Source organism: Populus alba, chromosome 12 (genome assembly GCF_005239225.2).
Source record: "Populus alba chromosome 12, ASM523922v2, whole genome shotgun sequence".
Classification (NCBI taxonomy): domain Eukaryota; kingdom Viridiplantae; phylum Streptophyta; class Magnoliopsida; order Malpighiales; family Salicaceae; genus Populus; species Populus alba.
Genome location: NC_133295.1, coordinates 12,291,604 through 12,318,588, shown reverse-complemented (window position 1 = coordinate 12,318,588; position 26,985 = coordinate 12,291,604). Strand labels below are relative to the sequence as shown.

The 26,985-nt window shown below is 35.8% G+C and overlaps 4 protein-coding genes across 14 annotated transcripts; 3 read left to right on the top strand and 1 right to left on the bottom strand.

The window, feature by feature from the left end:
* Positions 1-517: 517 nt before the first annotated feature.
* On the top strand, positions 518-3,383 carry LOC118044627 (basic helix-loop-helix protein 80). Its single transcript, XM_035053021.2, has 8 exons — positions 518-1,058; positions 1,167-1,337; positions 1,519-1,584; positions 1,715-1,783; positions 1,918-2,001; positions 2,125-2,325; positions 2,420-2,544; positions 2,759-3,383. Exons 1-7 carry the CDS (start codon positions 666-668, stop codon positions 2,510-2,512), a joined length of 1,077 nt encoding a protein of 358 aa, XP_034908912.1. The 5' UTR covers positions 518-665; the 3' UTR covers positions 2,513-2,544; positions 2,759-3,383.
* Positions 3,384-10,890: 7,507 nt separating this feature from the next.
* LOC118044628 (uncharacterized) lies at positions 10,891-16,715 on the top strand. 10 transcript variants are annotated; one of them, XM_035053029.2, is made up of 8 exons: positions 10,980-11,032; positions 11,174-11,263; positions 11,734-11,836; positions 12,033-12,113; positions 12,314-12,429; positions 12,523-12,551; positions 14,286-15,322; positions 16,164-16,715. In XM_035053029.2, exons 4-7 carry the CDS (start codon positions 12,111-12,113, stop codon positions 15,260-15,262), a joined length of 1,125 nt encoding a protein of 374 aa, XP_034908920.1. In that variant the 5' UTR covers positions 10,980-11,032; positions 11,174-11,263; positions 11,734-11,836; positions 12,033-12,110; the 3' UTR covers positions 15,263-15,322; positions 16,164-16,715. The 10 variants fall into 10 exon arrangements, with proteins under 10 accessions (XP_034908919.1, XP_034908917.1, XP_034908920.1 ...); XM_035053027.2 differs by having other exon boundaries at positions 12,023-12,113; XM_035053023.2 differs by having other exon boundaries at positions 11,734-11,925.
* A 2,559-nt stretch (positions 16,716-19,274) lies between these two features.
* Positions 19,275-20,839, top strand: LOC118044629 (metalloendoproteinase 3-MMP). The gene has a single exon (XM_035053032.2). It carries the CDS (start codon positions 19,572-19,574, stop codon positions 20,691-20,693), a length of 1,122 nt encoding a protein of 373 aa, XP_034908923.1. The 5' UTR covers positions 19,275-19,571; the 3' UTR covers positions 20,694-20,839.
* A 1,532-nt stretch (positions 20,840-22,371) lies between these two features.
* Positions 22,372-26,508, bottom strand: LOC118044630 (long chain base biosynthesis protein 2a). 2 transcript variants are annotated; one of them, XM_035053033.2, is made up of 12 exons: positions 26,142-26,508; positions 25,968-26,033; positions 25,702-25,790; positions 25,456-25,601; positions 25,252-25,376; positions 25,070-25,163; positions 24,818-24,981; positions 24,242-24,403; positions 23,717-23,843; positions 23,431-23,597; positions 23,148-23,255; positions 22,372-22,771 (listed from the first exon to the last, which is right to left on the bottom strand). In XM_035053033.2, exons 1-12 carry the CDS (start codon positions 26,265-26,267, stop codon positions 22,676-22,678), a joined length of 1,470 nt encoding a protein of 489 aa, XP_034908924.1. In that variant the 5' UTR covers positions 26,268-26,508; the 3' UTR covers positions 22,372-22,675. The 2 variants fall into 2 exon arrangements, with proteins under 2 accessions (XP_034908924.1, XP_073268924.1); XM_073412823.1 differs by lacking the exons at positions 25,968-26,033; positions 26,142-26,508 and having other exon boundaries at positions 25,456-25,536.
* Positions 26,509-26,985: the final 477 nt, after the last annotated feature.

Genomic DNA, 26,985 nt, shown 5'->3' with positions numbered 1-26,985 from the left:
TGTACCAGGTCTGTAGTCCGGGCAGACGTGAGCTCAATCCACCAGGGAAGGAGATGCGCGGCCAATCCACTGAAGGAGGAGGATGCGTGGCTAGCCTGGGAGGATGCAAGGTCAGTTCGGGGAATGCTGGGTTGTTTCTGAGTCTAACCTAATCTGTTCCGTAAATAATTTCAAGCCTCATCCTTGCTTAGCAAGATAAAAGGAGAGAGAGAGAGAGAGAGAGAGAGTAACTTTAGGTGATTGATCCTTGGGCAACAGAGACGACAAGACACAATAAATTTCATTTTGTCTTTAATGAAATTCAATACATTTTCTTATTAGATTTATTACTGGTGGGAATGAATATTCCAATTTCCTTTTATTTTAGTGTTTTTTTTTTTTTTTTTAAATTTTGAGGGGGAGCGAGAGAGAGATTAATGAGACCAGTCAAATGAACAGAACAATGTATGGATTTTTGCGTAATAGTGTGTTTCTCTCTCTCATTCCTGATCTTTATATAAGCCTGGGGACCTCTTAGTTTTCGGTCACAGAGAGCCACTTTTTCCTGACTCTACTTCTGGCTCCTTCCAAGTCTCATCATCACAACCATCTCAGCTTCTCTCTTCAATCACTTTCCTTGAAAACTTGCGCAATAATTTCAATTCCAAGGCTTCTTTCTCTCTCAAATGGCAGCCTTTTCGTATCAGAACCCACCTTTATTTCTTGACTCAGTTATCTTGCCAAACATTACCACACCTGTTATGAACAGGAACAACAGCATGTATTGGTTTTATGATGAAGCTGGAGGCATCAATACCAACAGTTTTTATCAACTTTACCCTCCTGAAACTCTTCATGAAGCTCCTCTTGATGTTAGATTCCAAGAATTTAGCCATCATGATCATAGCTCTAAGGCGTCTCTTAGTGATGATGAGACTTCCTTGACTAAAAAACCGAGCACAGGCTCCTCAACCGTGGTTGATAAGCTTGAAACTGGTGAGCAAGTTACTCAAGAAGTGATCCCCGTGGACAGGAAGAGGAAGACTACTAATGGGTCCTTGAATTCTGCTCAATCAAAGGTAGACCGCAACTAACAAAGTTCATTAATTACAACAGTACAAATTCTGTTAAAAGAGTACATGATTCATTACTTCATAAGTTTTGTTTGTATGGCTTTCTTGTTACAGGATGTTAAAGAAGTGAAAAGCAAGAGACAAAAGAAATGCAGAGGTGACATGAAACAAGAAGAGAAGACGCCAAAAGCCGTGAAGAAAGTTCCTGAAGAGCCTCCAACAGGCTACGTTCATGTAAGAGCAAGGAGGGGCCAAGCAACAGATAGCCACAGCCTTGCAGAGAGGGTACTATGCTCCACCCCTACAAAGCTCAGACTCTAATTTTGATTGAGATTTCAATTTCCCATTTTACCCTCACAAAAAGTTAACTAATTAACCTTGTATCTATCAATTACGTTCCAACTCCTACACAGTACTGTCTATCCATGTCTCGTTATACTTAATACTTCCTGTTAATGGGTTTTAGGTAAGAAGAGAGAAAATCAGTGAGAGAATGAAGACGCTACAACGCCTTGTTCCTGGCTGCGACAAGGTAAAACTCCAGCTCCTTGTCTTAACTTTGTGTCTCTAAATAAAGTATTCTTAGTATAGTGTCATCCTTTTAGTTTCTCCTCAAGGTGATGTATACATCTAACATCTCATGTGGCGTGGTTTGATGTTAGGTAACTGGGAAGGCCCTTATGTTGGATGAGATTATTAATTATGTTCAGTCCCTACAAAATCAAGTGGAGGTAATGATAATAGACGTTAAGTGGGGTGATTGCTGTATTCTATTTTGTAATTATAACTCTGATAATTACTTCTTTTGTTCATGTAATAGTAATGCATGGATGTTAAACCAATTGTGTTTTTGTAATTTTCACAGTTCTTATCCATGAAGCTTGCCTCTTTTAATCCCTTGTTCTATGATTTTGGAATGGAGCTTGATGCATTCATGGTCAGACCAGAGGTAAAAATGGGCTAGAAAAAGAATTTATTTTGGTCATTTGCTTTTTGGTCCAACTTTTACCACAACTTTTATTGTTTATGAATAAAGCTGATGAGGATCTTTGTCACTGACATGAATATGCAGAGATTAAGTAGCATGTCTCCACCACTGCCATCTCTGCAGCAATGCAGTCCAATCCAACCCACAGCTTTTGCTGACGCCGCCGCCACCACCACCACCGCTACTCCTACTACCTCCTTTGCTACAGCAAATAACTATCCTCTTGTTGATAATTCAACTTCACTTTTACTTCAAGGAATGAGGCCTTCTGCCTTCACTACTGAGGTATACATTTTTTACCATTCACCTACAGTTAAAGGAGATTTTTAGTTGATTGCTAAGGACATTTTTCTAACAATGACAAACACATCATTTTCAGGATAGTTGTAACCTAATGTGGGATGTGGATGAGCGAAGACAAAAGTTTCTTAGTCCATCTGGGCTCAGCAGCAACCTGTGTTCTTTCCATTAAATAGATACCAAGAGCTGCCCTACAAACATCTGGTAAGCCCTCATGTCCTGTCTCATGTAGCAATCACAAAATAAATAAATGCTACTAGTAATTGACTAAAACATCCTGAATATATATATATATATATATATATATATATATATATATATATATATATATAGCATGCTCCTTATTAAATTTATTCATTAAGTAATTCTTAAATTTGATCCTGCGACTTTTGTTCCTCCTGTGGATCTATATTTCCAGCTTGCAAGGAGATGTCAAAGCCAAAAAAAAAACTAACCAGGGGAAACTAAGAAATCAACAGGAAGAGATGAAAAACTCAAAGCAAAGCTGCATTGGTTCGAGCATAAGTTCCAATGGAAGAATTGAGGCTTGCTTCTTCACTTATTTAAAGCTCTGGTTCCAAGTCCAATAGAATGAAAGTGGCATCTAAAACATGAATAAAGGGCAGCAGCACCAATGGATGAAGAGCACAAAGACATGTAGAACCGACCAAATAAGACCAGATCTTTTCGTAGATCCCTTGTTCCTGTCCATTTTGAACCCTTAAAGTCTTGCTCGCACAAATTCCAAAGACCCCTTTATGGTTGTTAAGCCCTAGCTAGACACTTTTTTCCATGTAGTTCATATAAACAGCAGTGATTGAATTATTGTGGTTAATCTCCAGTCATTCTGTTATTACAGTTATTTTTACTGCTTCTTCCCTCCTCTTCCATGGAAAGAGAGAGCGTGAATGAGAGGTTAAAATGACTAGATAAAAGATGCTGTTACTGTACCTGACACGACTAGTACTTATGCATCTGTTCTTGTTATCGTTGGCTTTAATTTGTGTAGTTGGAATCTTCTGAACGTGTTTTGGCATTTTATGTGTTGAGCTGTTTGAGGTGAACTGAACTCCCCACCCATCTTTCTTAAGACAGATCTTTTAACTCTATGGACTTCTATTTCCTTAAAATCTTGTCATAAGCATCAAGCAACTTCTTCGATACTGTTACTTCTCCCTCGCAAGTTTCATCGTAACAGTGCTAATACATGAGTGTTCTTCCCAGAACAGTGTTAGAAAGAGGAAGCAATCAAAATACAAGGATATTACGAACATAGACAATTAAAAGATTTTGGTCAAATTTGGCTGAAAATAGCCAAACCATCAATTTCTAGTTATTATCTAGCTAGCATTGATGATGTGCACAGATGTACATGCATTTGATCTCAAAAGCAATGGTGATAGCATCAACCGCGCAGTGAAGCATTTATCTGGGTCCCTTCTGCTACTGTTTCTGTAATTAAACGGAGGTCAAATTTACCAGGTTATCAAACAAAAACGATACATTCCTTCTAATGTAAAAGAGTTAGGTTCAACTTTATACCAAAATTTGAGCTGTACAAGCTACCTTCTCAATAAATTGGAAATCAACCAATTGTTCTATTCTAAAGTAACAGCCAGCAATGATAATTGATGGAGTTGGAAAAACTTTGGATAAAAAATTGATTTCTCATGGTTGTGTCCTACATTGTTATTATTATGACTTAGTTTGACCATGAATCTACAAGCTTTTTTGCAAAACAAGTTCCATGTTGAAACAAAGTAACCTCTAATACTTAAATCAGCAAGTAAAAAAAAAGTGCAGTGTCTATAAAAAGAAATAAAAGAGAAATGCACGTGTGAAAAGAAAAAGACTAAGGACTAGGCCTAGATTAACACGATTGACTTTTATAATTGGTTGTTATGGTTTAGGATGGCATAATTGGCTTCTATAGTTTAGAATGACATGATTAACTTCTATAGCTCCAGGCCTAGAATGTGAGTGTAGCTTGGTTTTCAATGGCTAAGTAGAGTTCTAGTTAAGGATTATATCTAAGATTTCGCATAATGATCATGTGTATTTATTATAGTTTTGACATTTAGACTATCTAGTCTAATAATTGACCTAAGAAGGCTAATTTAAGACTGATTGAAATCAGATCAGGTTAAAAAAAAATAATAAAAAAAAACTTGATATGACTCGACAAGGCCCAGTCAAGACCAGGTTGTAAACCTATTAACTATTATTATTATTTTTTATTAAAATAGTGTTGTTTTGATTTTTATAATTTTTTTTTTGATTCGGTCAAAATCTGAAACTTGAGCCCTTAAATCGGGCCAGGCCACTGAGCCAGATCTTAAAACTATGGTATTTATACATGGATATTGAAATTTTTGCATGGAAAATAAAAATGTATCATGGAGAAATTAGTATATTATTCTTGACAAATTATAATAGTCATACTATACTATGATTGTTGTGCATGCCTGTTAGTGATGAAAATATTGCCATGAGAAATGGAATTAAGGTAGAAAATGGTGTTTACCGTGCATAGAAAAACTCTTGTATGCATCCAAAAAATATATATATATATATATATATATATATATATATATATATGCATTAAAAGCTTATATGTACACTGCTCCTAAAAACCCAAAAAATAAATAGAAAGGTGTGTTAGGTATCGGTATCCTTGGGCTACATTTCTAACTGTTAAAAAAATACACCATTGTTCTTGGTATCATTATTTGCCCCACAAGTCTATTAAATAGACATGTTTACTTGTGCATGCACTCATCTTAATTAACAATGGAAGACAAAGGGTGTTCGTCATAACCTCAGATTAACTAACAACACGAAATATCACATCAAGAAAGCTACATAGATTGCTTGATTGATTACCTCCATGCATGGTTGCCTTATTTAACTTTATTAAAATCGCAATAATTCATGAAACATACGGACAACAAAAGGCTAATCGCATCATTAACAAAACAAAAGGCCTTATATTTACGTTGTTTGATTAACTTAATGATTGGATTAATTATGAATCGAATGATTGGCATGAAAAGTAGATTCATCAAACTAGTCAGCTAGCCTATTTATTTAATGTTAAAAATATTTTTTAAAAATTTTAAAATATATATTTTTTTTTACTTCAAATTAATTTTTTTTAAAATGTTTTTAAATTATTTTAATATACTGATTTTAAAAATATTTTTTTAAAAATAAAAAAAATATTATTTTGATATATTTCTAAATAAAAAACATTTTAAAAATTCAAGTACCGCAACTACACTTTTAAACATGTTCTAAAGAAAGATTTTCCCCTCGTATATCAACAAGCTACAATTCTCTAAAGCCATTCAGCTGGTATGTCAATTTTGACAGGAAAAATTAAAAATTGATTATATGCTTAGTGATGAGAAATTATATGATGATTTTACAGCATAATCAGCATATAATTTCTCATCACTAAGCATTTTCTCTAATCACTCACATGCTGTAGTCTGTAGATACAGACAATCCATGTGTTCCATCTGCTTTCAATGCTGACCCACATGTTGAATTTCTTGCATGACTGGCTCGTATTGTATAAAGTATGTGCATAGATTAGGTCCGCAAGTTAAAATCTAAGAGAAAATCCGAGTAAATTAAACAGGTTTATTAACGAAAACAGCTCAAATTTTGGTTATTTTTTATACCCAAATTAGATCCGAAAGTTGTTATTTTTTTTTTTTTTTATCTTGTTATTTTCAGATTTCTTTCCTTTTCAGCTGAAGGTCTTTTCAGTTTACTGTTTTAAACATTTTTTATATATTATTTGCATAAGACATATTGTCTATTCAAAGTTTTTTTTTTTTCTATGTTTTAGCTGTAATTTAAAAGGTTGTAAGATCGTAATTTCTTTCTTTATTTTCAGTAAGTTTTTGCATCTCAATATTAACTTTCGTTGCAATCTCCTATGCATGCATCTCATTAAATACAGGGAATTCGTGAAAAAAAAGTAGGAGATTAGTCTTTATCAGCACGGTTTTGACATAACTTAGACATAAATATTTCTTGAATTTTGAAGAGGATATTCTCAGCAATTAGCGGAGAATTATTGGGCACAACTTTTTATTTTATCTGTCAATATAGATCTCAATATGGTGCAGGGACAAGGCTTGGACACTAGTCCTTCATCATCCACGTCTACTTTGCAATAGAAAAACACTTGGAAACTAGCTAGATCTTGAATTTAATATTCTGCCTGAATTCAATTAGTTGAGATACTAGATTAATTTGTGTGATCATTTTAATCAAATGTCTCTGAGCTGATTTTGTTTAAGTTCTTTCCAACATCAGCCAGTGTTTGTTCAAACATCTCTCTCAAAATTAGCATCTTTTAAATTAAAAATTTTCCAAGTGTTCGATTTAATTAATAGCAATAAAATCTACTGAGAAATACTGGTTTCAAGAATCAATTATTCTGATGAGAGAATAATCGGAAATTAATAAAGCAACAACCAGCTAGTTCATGAACTCCAATCAGCAGGATGCTGAAGTGACTGAGAAGAAATTAATAGATTGGTTTGATGACGAGTATACGAGTACTGTTCCATGGCCAATCAACACAGGGACCCAAAAGGTGATGACAAGAATTAAAATCTAAGAACATAAGGGACCCTGGCGAAGAAATTGATCAGTTGGTGAGCTACAGAAGCTTCAAAATATGGTAATTTGCATGCTATGATCCAGTCGGCAGCCCCAAGTGCTCCAAAGCAATTTTGGGCGACTTTGATTTCAATATTGTGCAGAGGAGACAGCAAATTGAAAGAGAGCCCCCCCAACAATACAAATTTAAGCCAGGTAGAGCAAGTATTGAATGGTCATGGTGTTGAGCAAAATTGAGTTTGGTGGGTCATATCCTCTGTTGATTGGAAATCAAATAATTGTTCAACATTTGAACTATCATTATCATGTGTGTGAAAGTTTTTCAGTATATATATATATCAGCTTTTATGACAGTTTGATTATCACGATGTGTTTAAGGTACATGAAAGCTGTTGGAAGATGATAGAAGATAAAAAGGAAAAATGGAGAAGAAATGTCGTTCTCCTTAAACTATGCAAGAGATGGGACTGGGCATGCATGCCACTGTTGTTTCCCAAAATGACATGGAAAACACTGCTCCAGAAGCTCTAATGATCCTTCTTTTCCATAAAAATATAAGCATCCGAAGACGAGCTGACTTGTACTCCATTACTTTCATAATAAAGCAACGTTCGGGAGAGTTCCGCATGCTGGATCTTCTTCTATTCTATGTTCTTCCCGAAAGCTTCGAGCTTGTCACAGTTTAGCCCCGCAATTATAACCAGAAACTGAAACCAACAAGGATCGATCATACGCTTAGAAACTTGCTATCTGATCCAAACTATATAGCATCCAATTAATTCCAGGCTCGCTTTAAGGCCTCTCTCTCTCTCTCTCTCTCTCTCTCATGGCCTGGATACTTCTCTCCACTTTCATGATGATACTATAGACATGGTTTGACCCATCGAAATCTTATATGGGACACGACGAGTATAGCTGCAAGCCACAGGTAGACTTCCAGGCTATTGCAAGCTCTTTTCAGTTTTCATATAAAGGACCTTACACAGTAACAGCAACAAGATCCTTCCATGCTCTGTCAACATCCCAGGCCGTGTATAACAAATTAGCAAAAGCTACACTTCATTGGGCATGACTGTATATATACGTACACGACATCAAGAGCTTATATAATTGCTCGTCCATGCTGACTGGCCGACATCCAGGTATGGTCGCCTCAGCTTGCTGATCTCTAATCTGGGTTTTGTCGTTCTCAACTAAGAAATATCACCATGACAAGTTGATTTCAATATTCATTATTTTCTTCTCTACGTCAAGAAGCTGGAGCAATTCTTTCAGATTGGTAGTTTCAACATCAAATGAGAGAATTTATTTTTTTGTTTTACAATTTGAAGGGCACAATCCACTTAATTTGGAGCACTATGATCTCTCTCTTAATTAGATCTAAACACTAGTAATTAACTATTTAAACTAGCAAATGATACTTTCCTTTGGATTGACACTCCTTTTATTAAATTACATATCGTCAATTGATCCTTTCTGTTACCTTCTATATATCCACTTTCTCCATTAAAATCTCATATCATGTGCTTGTAGGAAATGGCTTCTGATCAATGCTTTTTTCTACCGTAACATATATATAGGAATGACTTTTGAATTTAACAAAAGGAAGTTTGGCTTTCCTTACGATATTAGGCTAGTGAGAAACATATCTATTTTGGCCAAATGACATGGCTATCCCCCAATAATTTGCTTGATTCTATATAATATGTGTGGGTCGCAATTTGCTTGATCATGTTTTTAATATATTTTATTAAGACAATTTATTAATTAGGTGATCCCGTAGAGTAGCTAGAAACATTTAGGAATTTCACATCTATATGCATAATCAGCATTGAGACTTCCACAAGCTAGTAATAATTAGGTTAAGTACTGGACACAAAATACATGGATAAATTTAGAGGCAGTGCCCCTAGCTAGAAAAGGTAGTTTTCCCTACAGGCATTACAAATAGTCAATGTATACCTACAGTCTCTTGACAGAGATTACTTGAATGATCGATGAATTTGGCATCAAGAACGTGTTTTCATGTTTTCTTGTTTCCTTTTTCCTCCTCGTGTATCGTACTAGGCAAAAACCATAAATTCTCGGACGTTTGCAATGCGTCTCTCAACATCAAGATCTTCTTCGGTCATAATTTTTAGTTTTATCCTTTGGGAAGAACATATGGTCAGTGAAGTGGACACATCATGAAGACGCTAACATTCGAGATGAAGATGACTTACCAGAGGCCACGAAGTTCTTTTTTCCTACTCTAATTTATCAAAACACAGACACAGGAATCTTAACGAACCAACACGCTAGTAGAGAAACCCTCGGAAGACGCTAGCCAACAATAAAGAAGAAGCCAAATGACTAGCCGGTGCATTCATGCAAAATCTTTCATTTTTTGTTCTTTCAGCTAAAATATAAGCAGTGGAATTATCATATTCTTTATCAATATATATCAGCCAAAAACAGTGATATCCACATTCAATAGGGGCGGACCACCAAAGGGTAAGATGGTTGGGAAGGTGCAGCCTATGCTTGTGGCCAATGGGGTCAGGGTCCCACCATGGTCTGCTAGGCAATAGAGGAGCAAGGCTGCATGGCAAGCCCCCTTGGCTATTCAATGGCCTTGTCTCTTTTGTCTGGTGAAGAGAGAGAGAGAGAGAGAGAGATGAAAGGTGACATTGATTTCATTTGCTAGTGTTCTCATCTCCTTGTAGCCAAGAAATGGTAGGTCTAAAAAGGAGACCAAAGAACCTGATCCCACTTGTTATATGTTTTGGACTCTATATATATATATATATATATATATATATATATATATATATAGTTTTCATCGATCCCCTTTTGATCGAGTTAGACTTCTCTTCTTTAATACTTGTTATATGTCTATGAATTCATCAAGACACCCATTAATTTGCCTAACTTGCCAACTTGTCCATGCACAAATTGCTGTTCATGCACTATATAATTCAAATGCATAGAAGCTGAGAGGCAACCCTTTTTATTCATCAAAATCAATATAATTCAAAATGCAAAAGGAGTTTCAAACTGTGGATACCACGCTTGTCAGAGTCTTTAATTCTTCGATCCAAAAACAGGAACAGTTTTTTTGTTTGTTTGTTTTATCACCATTGATATTGGAAAGGAAACAAAAATGAATTTCCAAGCAGCCCAACAAGAAAACACCAACACCCCCTCCCACTTGCTTAACTAGTTGAACTCTACAAAAAAGAAAATCCTGGGACCATAACCCGTAATAGCTGTCTGCTTTCAAACACAAAGCATATATAGCATGATCATGTTGTGTTTCTTCATTAACACTAGCCGTTCCAATCCATATATTATACAGGTGACAAGCCATTTGTAAGCCATGCTTCTTGGAGGACAAACATGTTCGTACAGATTGCAGCTCTGCGAGACTGACGTCGCATGGAAAACTTACTGCGTTTTTGTAGTGGTTTTTGTGATTTTAGCTTTAAAATATAGATTTAAAAAAATTATAAATTATAGTTTTTTAATTAGAATTAAAAGAAAAATTGTTCGGTGGAATTATATAAATATTATATTGATTGATGAAATACTTTCGAAATCATAATTCGAACAAAACGCAGGCTGCGCCTATTACAAAAAAAAAAAAAAAAAAAAAAAAAAACAATCCCTCAATATAATTTGGGCCATTACCTCGAATAGGCTGGGACCGCAATTAGCTTTTTGGTCTTTTGGAGGCTGTTTTGATTAGTCTGAGATAAGAGCAAGTGTTTGGGCCTCCAGAGACAATAATCTCTAGATGGATGTATTGGGCTTTAAGGCCCATTTCAAACCTTGAGCCTGGCGTTGTGGAGGAAAAGATAATATTTATCCCCCAATTCTCAATTGATCCTAAGAGAAAAGGACTTTCAATTGGGATCTCCATCTATCATGCATTAGCAAATTAAGCCTCTTCTTTAAATTGATGCCAATGTATGTTTGATGTTCTGTTTGTAAACGGAAAGATCCTAAGACGGGACAACTTGAAGGACTATCATTTGAATTTAATCTATGTGAAGCTGTGGCTACGGGGGAACAGGTGAGCTTTGCTTCGCATGTGTGTGCTTTAGGATTAAGTTTCGGTAACCCAGCCTTCTTGCTGTGTTGCTGAGGTGATGCGTGTTGTGTGGTGTTGTCATGTTTGAATTTTGATGTGATGTACAATTGATTTATTAAATAGTGAGGCCGTTGTCAGGAGGGAGTTTATTGATGCTTTACCAAATGGATGGGAGGACTATGCATGGCGTAGGATCAATAAAGGAGTACTTCTGTATGTATTTTTAATTTTCTGGTGATTTTTTGTGGATAAATTACAGTGTAGCGATAGGAAAGCAATGACTTCAACCAATCTTCTACATGAAGTTGAGATGACTTGCGTTGTGTCCTCCAATCAGGAGTTTGTTCATAGAATAAATGGAGAAAATGTTGAAGTATTGCTCATAGCAGGAATCCTTCATTTAAGATGAATGTTTAGTTGTCATGGAAGTATTTGTGGTTTTCTCAGAAAAGAAACTAAAAGTTAATCTCTTGTTAAGATGTCAGCGGTTTTATATTTGTGTTACTTTTTAAAAAGTTTTTAGTAGTTCCCCGTGAGATTTATTTTTATTCCATAACTTTTCTATAAAATTTCTCAAGAAATGGGTTTGATTATTCAGTTTTGATGCTTAATTGGGTTATTGTAATCTATTAGGACTATTGACGATAAGTTGTTGTCTGATTTGTTATATTTATGTTCTGCAGTAACCGCTGTGAGAATAAAACCTATGCTTGGAGAAACTTTCGTTACTTCTCCCTAAGACACCACCCTATGTTCCAAAGCAGTTTGATCGATGTGCTGTTATTGGTAATTCAGGAGATCTTTTAAAAACAAAGTTTGGAAAGGAAATTGATGATTATGATGTTGTTATTAGAGAAAATGGTGTCCCAGTTGAGGTTAAGCTCTTTCTATTTATTTATTATTGTCAGCAGTCTAATTGTTTTTGCCACCTTTGAATCTTGTTGGTTTTGTTTTGCTATCTCGTTGTGGCAGAACTATACAGAGTTCGTGGGAAAGAAAAGCTCATTTCACCTTCTTAACAGGGGATCTGCTAAAGCCCTTGATAAAGTTGTGGAGTTAGATGGTATGTGTACTGGTCTCTGTCTTACAATGCCTTCCATTCATTGCTAGAATACTGATATTATGAATCCTACAGAAACAAGAAAGGAATTGTCTAATGAAAAATCAGAGAGGCCTTTCTCTTCTGCATTTCTTGCTGGCTTGGTTTTGCCTTTTGTTTCCTGTAGGAAGTTCCAATAAACAATCTTGTATATCTCATGTTAGGAGCATCTTTTGGATCAGCAGCTAGGAACTGGACTCGAGGCTCCTGAGTTTGCTCTCTCTATCTGTGAGTCAGTTGATATGCATGGTTTCACGGTGAAGCCAGGATACAAGGAATGGTATAAAAATGTCTTCAATAGTTATATCTTGCAGACAGTACTTCCCACGCTTTTATTATGGAACTTGACTAAGGAACCTTGTGTTATTTTCAGGGCAAGATATTCCTCTGAATCGAGACAAGGTCACACTCCTCTCCATTATCAGACATTACCATCCTGAGTAGATTAGCAGAAAATATAAACAATCAACACATAAAAAAAGAGTTCAAGAATCACACATAAAGAATTCATCGGTTGTATTATTTGCTAAATAACATTCAAAGAACAGGGCTCAATATCAGATCTTACTATCATGGATTCATTAATGGATAAAGAAAATAATTAAAACATAAAACTAGTTCAAAAATCATCATGTAAAAAACACGGTCGTGTATTAGTTAATTATAATTATATATTCGCATAAAACAAATAAAAATAGCTCTTTTTAATATAAAAATAGTTTATCCATCATTTCTCTGGGTGAGTTGAGGTGAGCTTTCATGATGGATGGATGGATGGATGTTGGTTTTAGGTTGAGGTTTAGGAACTGTAATGGTTAGAAAATATGGTGATTTGAGTAGGCTTGGGGGGCTGTAATAGCTGGAGATTTGAGGGTATTTCAGGGGCTATTAAGGGATGGTTACAACTTACAAGGTTGTTTGAGACTTTGAGTGGTGGTTTGGAGATTGAATTCAAAGCTTTTCATGGATAGAGAAATGGTGGAAATGGGGGCTATTGGGCGTTTTCGCTCGTGAGGAGAAGAGGGGCATGGTTGTTGGTGAGGAAGATGAGCGACGGTGGGGAAGCTGCTGCGAGCAGGAGCTTGGTAGGTGATGAAAAGTGGGTTGTTATGTTATTCAGGAATGGCGGGGAAAGGGGTTGGTGAGGGTGAGAGAGCTGCGTGTCTTTTCTTAGATTCTTCTTTTATTTCTAATTTTTTTTTCCTCTCTTACTGTTCATCAAGCACCTATTTATATTATCATTATCTTTTTTTTATTCCTTCTTTTCTCATAAAAATTAAAAAAAAAAGTTGTTAATAGTAATTAAATATGAAAGCCTAAGCTAATTTTTATTTTAGAAATAAAAAATAGATGTGCACATAAATATTTTAAGCGGTTTATACTTTTGATTTTAAATATTTTTATTCATTTTATCTTAGCGAGTCAATAGTAATAATATTGTTACTAGTAATAAATAATTTTTATTTTTATAAAAACTTTATATATGGCTAATTTGTATTAAATATAGAAGGGAAAAAATTCATATAAATCATCTAATCTAATGCACCTAAAAAAATTTAAAGGATAGATCACAATTTTTTTTTTAAAAAAAAGCTAATTTAATTTGTTTAAGAAGTAAAAAACGGTATAAATCAATAATTAAATAGAAATAATTAATGGAAAGAGATTAAATTGCTGATGGAACAAGCCCACGCGTATGGCATCAACGAAAAAACCCAGGCACCCTTGTCCTTGAATTTTTGTAACCCCAATCCAATCCAGGTTAGTAGACAAGTTGATCAGTTTCTAAATTGATTTGTTTAATAATTAGGGCACGATTATTAGCGGAAACCATCAATGGATAAACACCACGAGTATTACAATCATTCATTACCTTTACCTCGCGCACCTGGTTCTCTCCTAAATCCCACCATTCTATATCGAGACACGCGTCAAACACCCAGCGAACCCATTTTACACACTCTCTCGCTCTCTCTCGACTCTTCCCTCTACTCCTCTCTCTCTCTCAACCGGCCACATAAAAGAAATACATAAACGAAGGCAAACCCTAAAGATAGAGAAAAGTTTTGATTTTGAGGTTTCTTTTTGGATAGAAGAAGTGTAGAAAGCTTTCAAAAGCCCGTCTTTAAATGGCAGAGATACACCCGCCTGAGACCCATCTAAACAGCGGCGGCATTGGTGGCGGAGGTGGCGGTGGAGGAAGCAGCGGAGGAGGAGGGGCATTAACGTCAACTGAAACTGTGGGGTCAAAGAGGCAGCGGAGGCCAAGTGTCCGATTAGGCGAGATAGGCGGTGGAGACCAACTTTATGAATCCCAACACCACCGTAGAATTGCCAGCAATAGTTGGAAACAACAACAGCAGCAGATTTTGGGTTTTAAAGAGGCAAGTAAATCATCAAAGACTCGAGCTTTAACGAATTTAAGTGAGTTTAATGAAACTCCTGACGGGGATAATGATATTAATTTGGATAGTGTTGCAATTGGGAGTTGGAGAGTTAAGCATTCATCGAAAAAGAGAGGGTCTTTGAATGTTAGTGCCAAGCGAATTAGGTCTAATTGGGTGTCTAAATTTGATGATAGTGGTGGTGGAGTTGGTAATGGTGGGGAAGGGGAGGAGAAATATAGTGGTGGTGAAGATATAGAGGAGGAGGAGGAAGAGATTTATAGAGAATTTGATGTTGAGAATTCAGAAAGTTTGTTGAAAGAACAAAGCCCGATTCATGATTCACTTGAGAATTTGGGAGATGGGAATGAGAGGGAAGTGTATTACAATAGGAGAGTGGTTAGGGGGAGGAATTATCGTAATGTTAATCATGATTATCTTCATGAGGGGGTTGAATTATCAAGCCCATCGGATAATGATACGAGAGATTATAGGAATAATGGGAGGTGTGGCGGTGGCAGCGGCAGTGGAGGGGAGGATGGAGTGAGGATTTGGCTAAATAGTTTAGGGTTAGGGAAATATGCGCCAGTTTTTGAAATTCATGAGGTGGATGATGAGGTTTTGCCAATGTTGACATTGGAGGATTTGAAGGATATGGGAATCAATGCTGTTGGGTCTAGAAGGAAGATGTTTTGTGCTATTCAGAAGCTAGGAAAGGGGTTTTCTTGATGTTTTTGGGTGAACATGCAGTTCTGGTTGTTTTCTAATGGAGAATTTGTATCAGCCATGGTAATTAAGATGCATCATGTCTGAATTTAATTTAAGTTATTTTGTTCCATCTATTAGTAATAGTTGTACCTTTTGGTACAAGTATGATGTTTTGCTTAGTATCACTTTCTTGCCCTATATCAATGCATTTTAAATTCAGTGCGATTTTCTATTACATGGCCCTCGAATTTATTTGCTTGGGTAATTGTGGTTGTGTTCATGAGCCTGAAGCTATATTTGCTGTGAATGTTCCCTTAATCATCTGTGGGGTGGTATTGTCATCTCAAACTGTTTAGTAACCCCTGTTTGAATTAAAGTCCAGAAGTGGTTGCCATTCCTCAACACTAGAAGATTGGCTTTTTATAGATCTCTGAGTCGGTGGTTTTAGATTTTGTCAGCACGAAGTGCAACCTATCAAATAAGGTGTGGTTTGCATTTCAACTTTCAAGGTCCGCTGAGGTTGCCAGAATTTCTAGTTGATTTCCTGTGGTATATAGCCATGCAGTTTTTAAAATGCTAAGGTGCCCTGAAGTTGTTTGTAATTACTTTGCAAACTGTGACTAGGCAAAAGAAAGCCATTGCATCAATGAGGTCTCAGCTTGTAGTGTGGTTCTGAAAGATGCAGAGGTTATATTTGAGAAGAGCAAATGAAGTTCATTTTTATGGAGACTAGGGTTAATAAATTGGTGATTCAACACATAGTGTCTTTATTCAGAGCATAGGAGTTATTTCTATATATTCTTCTGTCATTATCAATTCCTCTGTAAACAATATCGTTGGAAATTGATTGTCTAATATTTGACATCTCAGTTCACCTTCATTTAAGCTGAAATGAGTTTTTCATATTTGTTGTTGAATGCAGGTTAATTAGAAGAAATATTAAGCCACTCCCAAAGATTTGGAGAAGACTTGTTAGGTAACTCATGTTATGGCATTCTTGATCAAGAGCCGTTGTAGAGATTTCAAACTGACAGAAAAGTGGAGAAGGTCATACCTTTGGAGCATGCTTCTCAGCAATGAAGTACTGGTCAAATTTGTTTTAGCAAGAGCTGTGCTAGATGGAATCGATTCCAAGTCAATGCTTGCTATAGAGCCATTCTTCTCTTGTTGAATAAATAGAACGATTTACTGATATCTGCCAAAACCAGTCATTTGATGATAGATACTTGACATCGAGAGAGGAGTTGAATATTGTTGTTTGCTAATGGAGAGAAATTGCGGGCAGCATTACATGTCACTCAGTTTTCTTTTTCCAGTGTTTCTCCTTTTATGCATTTAGATAAGCTTCTGGTTTTAGAATTGATATGATACATACACACCTTGTATAAGCTAAGATCGTCTTTGAACATTTGCAGGCCAGTTGGTATAACTTTGATCATATGTTAATGTTTGTGGACCAAATTTTGTGAAAGAAGTCATGTCGAACTCGCAAACATTAAACTTCTGTGGGGGTCTACTGGCTTTGAGGTTCCATTGGCAGAGCTGCAAATGTGATATTCATTTGACCAGTTTAGAGGCTTGAAGATCTCCCATGTCGTAAAGGTCCTATAATGGAGACATGCCAGATAAAGTGCTTCTTGAAACTTGAATGTCGGTCTGCAGAGTACAATTCCTAGCTAATTTATGAGGTCAAGATTCAGGATTAGACTTCGACTCTAGAAGTGTGCTTAGTTCTATTTGATCCATACTATAAATGTCCGCTACAGTGACAACTATCTCTTTACAAGCCCTGGCAATTTGCTGTATCAGAAGTCAAAAGTTGCTCCATTGTTCAAGATTCAAGAATCTGCTGTGGGAGAGTAGGCAAGGAACTAAGATTATTCATGGCATGGCATGTTTCAGAAAACTAATGGAACCTGTCATTTCTATTAACCGTACATATAAAAACAACATGTATAAAATTAATTATTTTTTCCCATAAATAGTTTTAAATTTACATGAAAATAAAACACGTGAGGATTTTTTATATATATATTAAATATGCTTTTTTAAAAAAAAAAACCCATGATAGATACGTTGAGATTGAGATATCAAAAATTCAAATTAAAAAATAATAATTATGATAACAAATTATGAAATTATATTTTTTTTAAATTGAAAGATAAAAAATACATTAAATAAAAATAATAATAACAAATCGGATGTTGTGGCTTAAACTGTCAAACTTATATTTTTTGTTATAAAATAAACTGGGTTTAATAATATTTTTTTTTCATAAATCTGTAAATGACCTAAATATACTAAAAAAACAACAATAAACAACCTAGCACCCTAGGCTTATGAAAGAAAGATCACAGGTTCGGGTGTGAGGGTTTGTAATTTGTTTTCTAATTAAAAGGGGTGGGTGACTTTAAAAAATAATAGGTGAAAAACATATTGCACACTGTAGCAGATGATGTGTTGTCTACTAATCTAGAATCTAGCTACTATTATGATGGTTGAAAAATCAAGCTTTATGAGGGTTTTTTTTTTATATCAAAAAACCACTTATTTTAACTCAAAAATACCCTGCAAACATTCTTAAGACATGAACAACCAACATATCAACCTAATAAATCATAAAAAAATTCAAATCATGAAATCAACTTGGATAAATTTTCTTATTCTCGAGTTACACATGGTTTTTTTTGTTATATTAAGGATCAAAACAATCACTATAAAACCCCTCATTAAATGGGCTATTTTAACATAAATTTTAATTAATTTGATGGTTGTAATAAGTTTCAAAAGATGACTTTTTATTTCTATGTTGGATTATGATGAATGTCTCTTTTTTTTAATAAAAAAACTTGAAAAATAAAAAAAAAATAAAGTCTATTACAACAATGAAATTACTAAAAGAACTAACACTCATTAAATGAAAAGGATGGGGTACCAAACTTCTTCTTTTTTTTGGGATGAAATTCCTGATTTGGTGATAATTTAATTAATGCAAGATTGACCATTCTCCGTCTGCGTAACCCGTTATGTAAGAGACTTGGAAGAATACAAATTAAAAAAAGAAGAGGAGGAGGGGGAGGAGGAAGAAGCATTGCAAGAAACAGTTGAACCTCCAAGTTTGACTTTCCCCACCCAACAAAGTCAATATCAATGAATGGAGTTTCAAAAACATTAACAAAATTACATTATTGCATTAATATTTTGTAGTGTGGTTGGGAGTATATTTGTAGCTGTTTTAAAATGATTTTTACTTAAAAATATATTAAAATAATATATTTTTTTTATTTTTTAAAAAATTATTTTTTATATCAGTGATCAAAATGATTTAAAAATATTAAAAAAAATATTAATTTAAAATAAAAAAATTATTTTTTGTTAAAATACTTTTAAAACTAAAAATAAACATGTTGACATGAATAAGGAAGTGTTAGGTATATTTAGATTTAATGTTTAATATAGATTCCGTGTTTATGTAAAGAAAGGAATACGACTTTAGATATATTAATGGACATTGCCATTTCAACCATAACTTTCTATTATTGTTTGACGAAGCAAGCTTAGATTAATCCTCCAACTACATATGACTCCTCCAATAATTATTTCTTCAATTGGGTCCCTTATCTATATACCTTTTTTCTCAATTGGGTCATTTTGTTACAATAACTGCAGATCTTGTTAAATATTGCACATGCTATTGAATGGTTTTCTAACTAATTCAAACTCTCTCAAAGCTTAGACTTGCGTGGAATACAGTGAATAATTAATTCCCCTAATATATTGCTATAACTGTTCTTGCAGCATGTTGGATGATGGAAGAAATAGGGTTTTTCCATGTTTGAACTCCTGTGGGAACTAGAGCCAGGGAGAAAACACGTGCACTATTCAACATCGTCTTCAATTTGGCTACCCAGCTGATGAAATCAGTAGTTGAGGGACTCATTTAACCACTCTGTTTTTTTAAAAAATAAATAAAAAAGAGTTGAATATCTCCGTAGCCGTAAGAGAGACCACCAAGATCCCTAGGTTCAAAACGAGATAACTTGCAACACGCATGCACAGCTGAAAATCCATACAAGGCAAGTACTTGGATTCGGAGAAAACTACAACAACTTGTACGAGAAGTCCAATGTTGTTGCCGGCTTTCTTTCTTCATCTACTTTGCATCCAATCCCTCTAGAAACTAGAAAACTCGTTGCTTTTTAATTGATTAATTAATCATCGCCACGAATTAGCCTCTCTTCTAGTACTTCAACTCTTCAAAATCCCTCCCATTGTTTCCCAAATAAAACCAAAGACCTCTCTCTCGAAACCCCAAACCAACCCAACGATTATGACAAGATCACAGCAATATCCTCATCTTTTCATGATCATTACAATTCTTATTCTTCTCTCAATCAATTCAGTTCCTTCAATCTCTGCTCACTTTTTCCATAGCAATGATTCAATCCCAGAAGACTTGCTCAAAAACGCAACCTCTAATCCATGGAGTTTCTTCCATCAACTATCCGGTTGCCATGCTGGTCAAAAATACGACGGCTTGGCCAAGCTCAAAAGCTACTTCCAGTACTTCGGTTACATCCCCAGCTCCCTCTCCAATTTCACCGACGATTTCGATGACTCCCTCGAATCTGCTCTCCGAACTTACCAACAAAACTTCAACCTTAACATCACTGGCCAACTCGACGACCAGACAGTTAACCACATCGTACGGCCCAGGTGCGGCAACCCGGATATAGTTAACGGCTCTACCAGTATGAACTCTGGCAAGACACATAATACCTCGTCCAGTCACGTTCACACGGTTTCTCATTACTCCTTCTTTACTGGGATGCCACGTTGGAGGAAGCAAGCCTTAACCTACGCGTTTTCGCCTGGGAATCAATTAACCGACGAGGTTAAGGCCGTTTTCTCCCGCGCTTTCGACCGGTGGTCAACGGTGATTCCATTGACATTCACGCAGACGGATTCTATCGGCGCAGCTGATATTGGAATTGGGTTTTACAGTGGCGATCATGGAGATGGAGAGCCGTTCGATGGGGTTCTTGGGACTCTAGCACATTCTTTCTCTCCGCCAAGTGGACAGTTCCATCTTGACGGGGAAGAGAATTGGGTCGTGACAGGTGATGTTAGGACATCGTCGCTGACGACAGCTGTCGATTTGGAGTCCGTGGCAGTACATGAGATTGGACATTTGCTAGGGTTAGGGCATTCCTCTGTGGAAGTGTCCATCATGTACCCTGCTATTTCTTCGAGGACTAAGAAAGTAGATTTGGCCGACGATGATATTCAAGGGATCCAGGTGTTGTACGGTAGCAACCCTAACTACAATGGTTCATCCACAACATCCGTTCAGGAGAAAGAGACTGGTAGTAGTGGGGCCCATAGTCTTGGTTCAAGGTGGGACCTTAGTGGGTTAATCATGACCTTTGGATTTGTTTTGCTGCTTCTGTAGGTTAGGTGGATTAGATGATTAAGATTTTATTTTATTTTATTGTTTGGTGCTTCGTTTCTTTTGTATAGACCATATAGTAAAGGCGGCCGGGGTATAGTTTGTGATATGTTTATTCATGAAATACGATTTACTATTTTTTATTTGTATTTGATAATACCTTTGAAAATATTTTTATGATATTTTTTAAAAAATTCATCAATTCAATATTTTAAAATAAAAATAACGTAAAAACAATAGCTCCATAAACGACAATACCAATTTATATTATTATTTGATTGGAAACATATGTTCTACCGTAATTATGACAGACTACTTGTTTTTGTCTTGATGTAAGAAAAATAAAGGGCCGTGATCTGACAGTCATGGAATTGGTGGGCCTATTAATGCACATCTCAGCCCATTGATGTACCTTTTAATCACCACAGACGAATGTTTGGGGACCAATTTGTACGAAAGAAATCACCTCGAATTTCTCTGAGCTTCTTCCTTCAGGTCATGTCTGTCTGCGCATTCTAACATTAAATTTGTTCGTCGTTGGGTTTCCGTTGGCTTTTGTGAGATTTCGTCGGCTTCTGCGACCCAGAGAAATTTCCCAGTAAGGACGACCACCAATAATACAAGGCCCAGATTGGAGGAATAATTTAGGGATGGCAGTAAAATCATCTCCATCTTCATACTCAAACGATCCCGTTTTTTACCCGCTTCTAACTCCGTCTTCAGAAGAACAAAAATCCCCCCGTGGCCGTCTCCATCCGAGTAAATGGAAGCGAACCTCCATCCATGAAATTGGGCGCCATTGCCATCTTTGTTGAGGACGTGGTTATGAAATATCTGGGCGTTTGAATAAAAACTATTGACGATTCTTCTTGACGATTGACTACCATTTAATGAAGCATTTCAATGATTTTATGCTCAATACTGTTTGATAACTTGAGCCTGAGGCATCTGAAACCAGCGATGGGAACGGGAAGTGGAGCTAGCCTTCAACATCAGCCAATTCTTCTTCCATGAGGGACTTCAATGAAGCAACATCGGGGAATTTCCCGTTCATCGTATCGACCGACCCCGTCAAATTTCATAGCTGGTTATTTGATTTGAGTTGGGGCAGGGATCTCCTAAGACCAAGAGGGGAACTCCTCCTTGCATGCGAGCTACTTTAATAGACATAGGCTTTCTGTTGATCTTTTTGCTTTTGTCAGCGTCAAAAAAAGATCCTGTCAACTTATTCCGATCCTAAGATAATGAGCATCAACAAGGTTTAACTGTCAAGAAACGAAAAAGATATCGTGTTCTTTTTGAGTGAACGGTGATTGGATTGATAATAATATCAAATCCTTGGTTGTGAACAATGATTCAATTGATGATAAAAAAAAAAAAAAAAAAAATTCTTGGTTTGGTTCTTCACCTTAACGACAGGAAAAAAATATTGATAAAAGTCTATTGAGTCTGAACAATATGTTTCATCAATAAAGAAAGGCTTGGAGATTTGTTTCGTAGAAGCACCTTCTTCCTATCCATGTCTCTATCTTTATTGGCAGAGAAGGCCACCGTCACAGCTTATGTCAGCCTCAGCTCGAGCCCTAGGAAATCTTTTTTAAAAAAGCTCTCGATTCGAGTCATTTCTCGAGTAAGATGAATGTGTAGCTTCTTTTCAAGCCGGCAACTAAAACAGCCAAGATGTTATGAAAGTGGAAACGATTATATAGGAACTGAATCAGATTACATTTGTTTATGTACATTAAATTACCAAAATTCTCGCCTGCAAGAAAAGAACGAGAAAATTTGACGAGGTTGCACATGACAAGACACAAGAGAGCATAGAAACAAACAAGAGGAAAGCATCAATGCTAGCAACAGAACTACAAACATTTTTCTCCTTCTCAGAGGAAATCTAATCAATACTGCACGAATATGCTACTTAAATTGTTAGATGAAAGCTTTCAGGTCACAAAACAATTTTCACGAGACTGAATTCTGAAGTCTCACTCCAACTTGAGTGCACCTGGCTCCTGATGCTGCTTGTCAGACTCAGCAGGGAAGTACTTTATGCCAACAAGGTCACCAACTTGACTGATAACCTGCCAAAACAAAGCAATTTGCCATTATTTTGTCATCTGAAGACATTAACCTGTCATCTTCTGAGATTAGTAATCAACCAAATTACTATCGGATCAATGTTGTACAACCAAATTAATCAGACAAAAAGCATATGAAAAGCAGCGGGTATTTGCAGAATCATAGCCATTGCTTCCCCATTATAAAATCAATCAACCATATCCTATTCCTTTGGCTGGTTGGAGTCCCTAGTCTTAAAATTGACATTTGTTTTAAGAATCAAAGGATGCACGAAGTCTTTGCCGTTGATATTCAAATTCAACAGAATAGCCAAACCAAACAAAGGGCAAGAATACATACTGTAATAGAAACAAAGTTCATATTGACAAGCACAAATACCTCCAATGCTTTGAGAAGATCTTCCTTGGTATGAGAGGCAGATATGCAAATACGTGCCCTGGCCAAAAGTAGAGGAGTAGCTGGAAATGCAACCGTCACAACAGCAACCTGTAAAAGCATATTTGATCTTAGAAACCATCGACATACACAAGAACAGAAATGAAGATAAATATGCAACTAATGAAAATCAGATATTTTGAATGCCCTTACAAGATCTGATGGATACAAAATATCAACATGGCAATGCAGACATTAAAAAAATTACTAGGAAGTAGGAACTCACATTCTGCTTTAGACACTCCCGAGAAAATGCAGGGATTTTTGCTGGATTGTAAAGCATTATGGGCATCACTGGTGAATCATTATCACCAAGAACCTCAAACCCCATTTTCAGAAGCTCTGACCTGAAAAAGTTGCTATTTTCGCGTATTCTTGCAAGTTTTTGAGCCCCTGAAGTGAAACAATATCAGAGCAAAACAAGATTGATACATAAGCTCAAATCCGAGTAATTAATTTCAGAAACACTTCTTTAAGTATGTCAGAAAGAAAAACAGATTCTTTTCTAATACCTCTACTAGAACCATCCTCTCCAAGAATAACCTTAATGGAAGATATAATTTGTTGTGCAGCTGGAGGGGAAATTGATGTTGCGTATAAATGAGCAGGACAAGTGTACTTAAGATATTGGATTAATTCCTGAAAGCAATAAGCAAACTTCAGTCACTGGGGACTTGCATGAGATCAATAGCTGAATCCACTATTGGAAAATAATCAGAAAATTGGTAGTAAAGCTCAATAGGTCATAGCAAAGACAGGTGGCTAGGTGTTAACAACAACAGACATCCTTCAGAATTTCTAGGACTATTGGAGACAACAAAATGATAGTACTAATGATACGATTAAAAAGGATTATCCACCAAATGTTCTAAACTATACACACATAGCAGAGTCTTGCACATCAGATGATGACTACCACTAGGTGGTTCACAGGAAAACAAGAAAAAAATCGTTGACTGCCACTATCTGCCAACTTGGGTACTCGTTATGACTAGGGGAAGTACTCATGTGCCACCAGAGGTGCTCAAGTAACAAACCTTAGATCCAGCAATATAACCCCCACAAGATCCAAACGATTTAGTAAAAGTTCCCATCATAATATCCACATCAGCTGTATCCACTCCTAAGAGTTCACAAACACCTCTTCCTGTTTTCCCAACTGCTCCAATGCTATGAGCCTCGTCCAAGTAAACATATGCCTGCAACAAAAAGACAAAAATGTTACAATTAATCCTATTGCGCAGAAAATCAAGGCGTTTGGCATGCAGAAGTACATGGAAGAAGCATAAAACAGACCAGGAAAAAAAATGACATGCCTTCCAGATTCATAGCATCCCTGACTTTTAAAATCTATATTTTTTTTAATAAAATAGATTCAACTTTCTTTGATTGTGAAACAATAGAGCAGAATTTAGAAACATAACTTTTCAGATGTTACAAATTGCAACTGGATATTATAATAATTCACCTGTTTTCTAATGCAACACAGTGATTTGCCTAAGAAAAACAAGATTGGCAAAATTCAAGGTAAAATCTAATCAGAAAAGGTTGAACTGAAATTATTCAAGATACACAAAGAATTGCAATTTGCTGCACTCCACTCCATTCATCACCTTGTATTTCTTGCATATTGCAACAATCTCTGGAAGTTTGCAGAGCTCGCCTTCCATACTATAAATCCCCTCCACAATGACAATTATCTTCTTCCAAGGCCTATGTGTCCTTGGTTGCCCCTCCGCAATTTGCTGTCTCAAAACTTCCTCCAAGTGAGATGGCGCTGAGAGAGATTGGCAACCAGATTCCAATGCATGAGAACACAGAAATTTTATTTCCAAGACTGAAAACGACTGTCAGATACAACTTACTATTGTGTTGGAAAACCCTAACTGTTGCTCCTGAACCTCGAGCACCATTCACAATTGAGTTGTGGTTCAATGAATCACTAATTATCAATCCTCCCTGTCAAAGAAACAAAAGACCAAAAGGAAAACAATTCAAGACACCATCTTTACATATTATAAACCTACAACTAAGATTATGCACATACCTTTCCAATCAGAACAGGAAGGATGGCAGAGTTTGTGACATAACCCATGCCAAACACTATGGCAGCTGGCTTCCCAACAAAGTTTGCAACACACACCTCCAGTTCATTATGCAATATCGTAGTTCCTGATCAAAACCTGCATTACTCAATACAAAACACCAAGAACACAATGAAGTAAAACATGGACAGAAATATCAAGCATACCTCCATCAACACGAGGACTGCAAGTACTCGGCGAAAACCTCTTCAATGTCTCAATAACACGAGGCGTACAATACTCATCAGCTGCAGCAAACCCAAGATAATTATAGGACCCCAAGTTAAGACACCTAGTTACCTTGGTAGTCCGTCTGCTCAACACACAATTATAACAATTAACTCAGATAAATGCCCCAAAAGCATCACTTTATCTAATAATGAACAAAGAAAATACTTTTTCAAAGTTCTTACTTCAACGTCTTGTTATTGTCATTGGAGTGCCGCTCGACAACATCGAACCACGCACCCGGGGAACTCGAAATCGGACGTCCAAAACAATCCTAACAAAAACAACAACAATAAAGGATAAACGTCAACGTAACCCTTTCTTAACCTAGAAAAAAATTACTAAAAAGGAAAAAAATATATTTTTCCTCTCAAAAATAAATAAATCACTTGATTCGGTTCGATTCGGTTCAAAAATCATATTCTTAAAATTAAATGAAGAATTAAAGTACCTGAATCCGAAGATATAAGCGACGAATGTAGAAGTCTTCAAGGCCTAAACAGATCGGTGCATAACCCTAGATTAAAAAAGAATTGTATCATCAACAGACAAAATCGAACAATTTAGCGCTTAATTTATGATAATAAATGACATGTTTTTTTTAAGGAAAAAAAGAGAGGAGTACCTGAAGATTGCTAGAGTGCCACGAATCGAAGATTTTACGAAAGAAATCGCGGAATTGGCCAAAAGCGAAGAGTAAGCCATAGCTGAAGTAGGTGCTCAATGCGGTCAAATATGGGATCTTAATCATTTCTCCTATCTCTTCTCTCCCTGAGTCGTGATTTTTAGATCTGATGATATGATTTTGCTCTCCTCAAGTTATGAGAATTTATTTATTCGAGGCATAAAAAGGAAAGGGAGAGATTGATGATGAGAGATTCTTTCTAATTTCTTTTCTTTGGTTGGTTGAGAGAGAGAGAGAGAGAGAAGTTTCCTCGGTCAATTCAGTGTTTGATGTTTTTTCTTCATTTGGATTTTGTTTATTTTGTGTTTGGTAAATGCTTTTAAAAATGAGATGCTTTTCAATAATTTTTTTATTTTTAATTTAATATTTTTAAATATTGAATATATTTTTAAAACGCATCTAAATATAGATTAGAATGCAATATCAACCAGCGTTATAGTTAGACGAAAACAAAATATCTCTTTAAAATCTGAAATTTTTTTATAGGATTAAATTGATACCCAAACAGAAAATCTTGATGCCACCCAGCCCAATCTTAATAATTGTATTTTTATGTACCCCATCTTGAATTATTTATGTCAAATGAGATTTAAGAGTTTACTTTTATAGTTTTTAGAAAAATCTTAAAAATTTTAATTGAATATTGTGCCTATTTGTTATTGTGTTGGGGTATGTTAAACACATCATGTCAAAGATAGTAAGATCATTGAAAATTAAAGAAAACTCAAGGTGAATATAAATAATAATAATAATAAATAATGTAAGGGAAAATGGAGAGAATGAT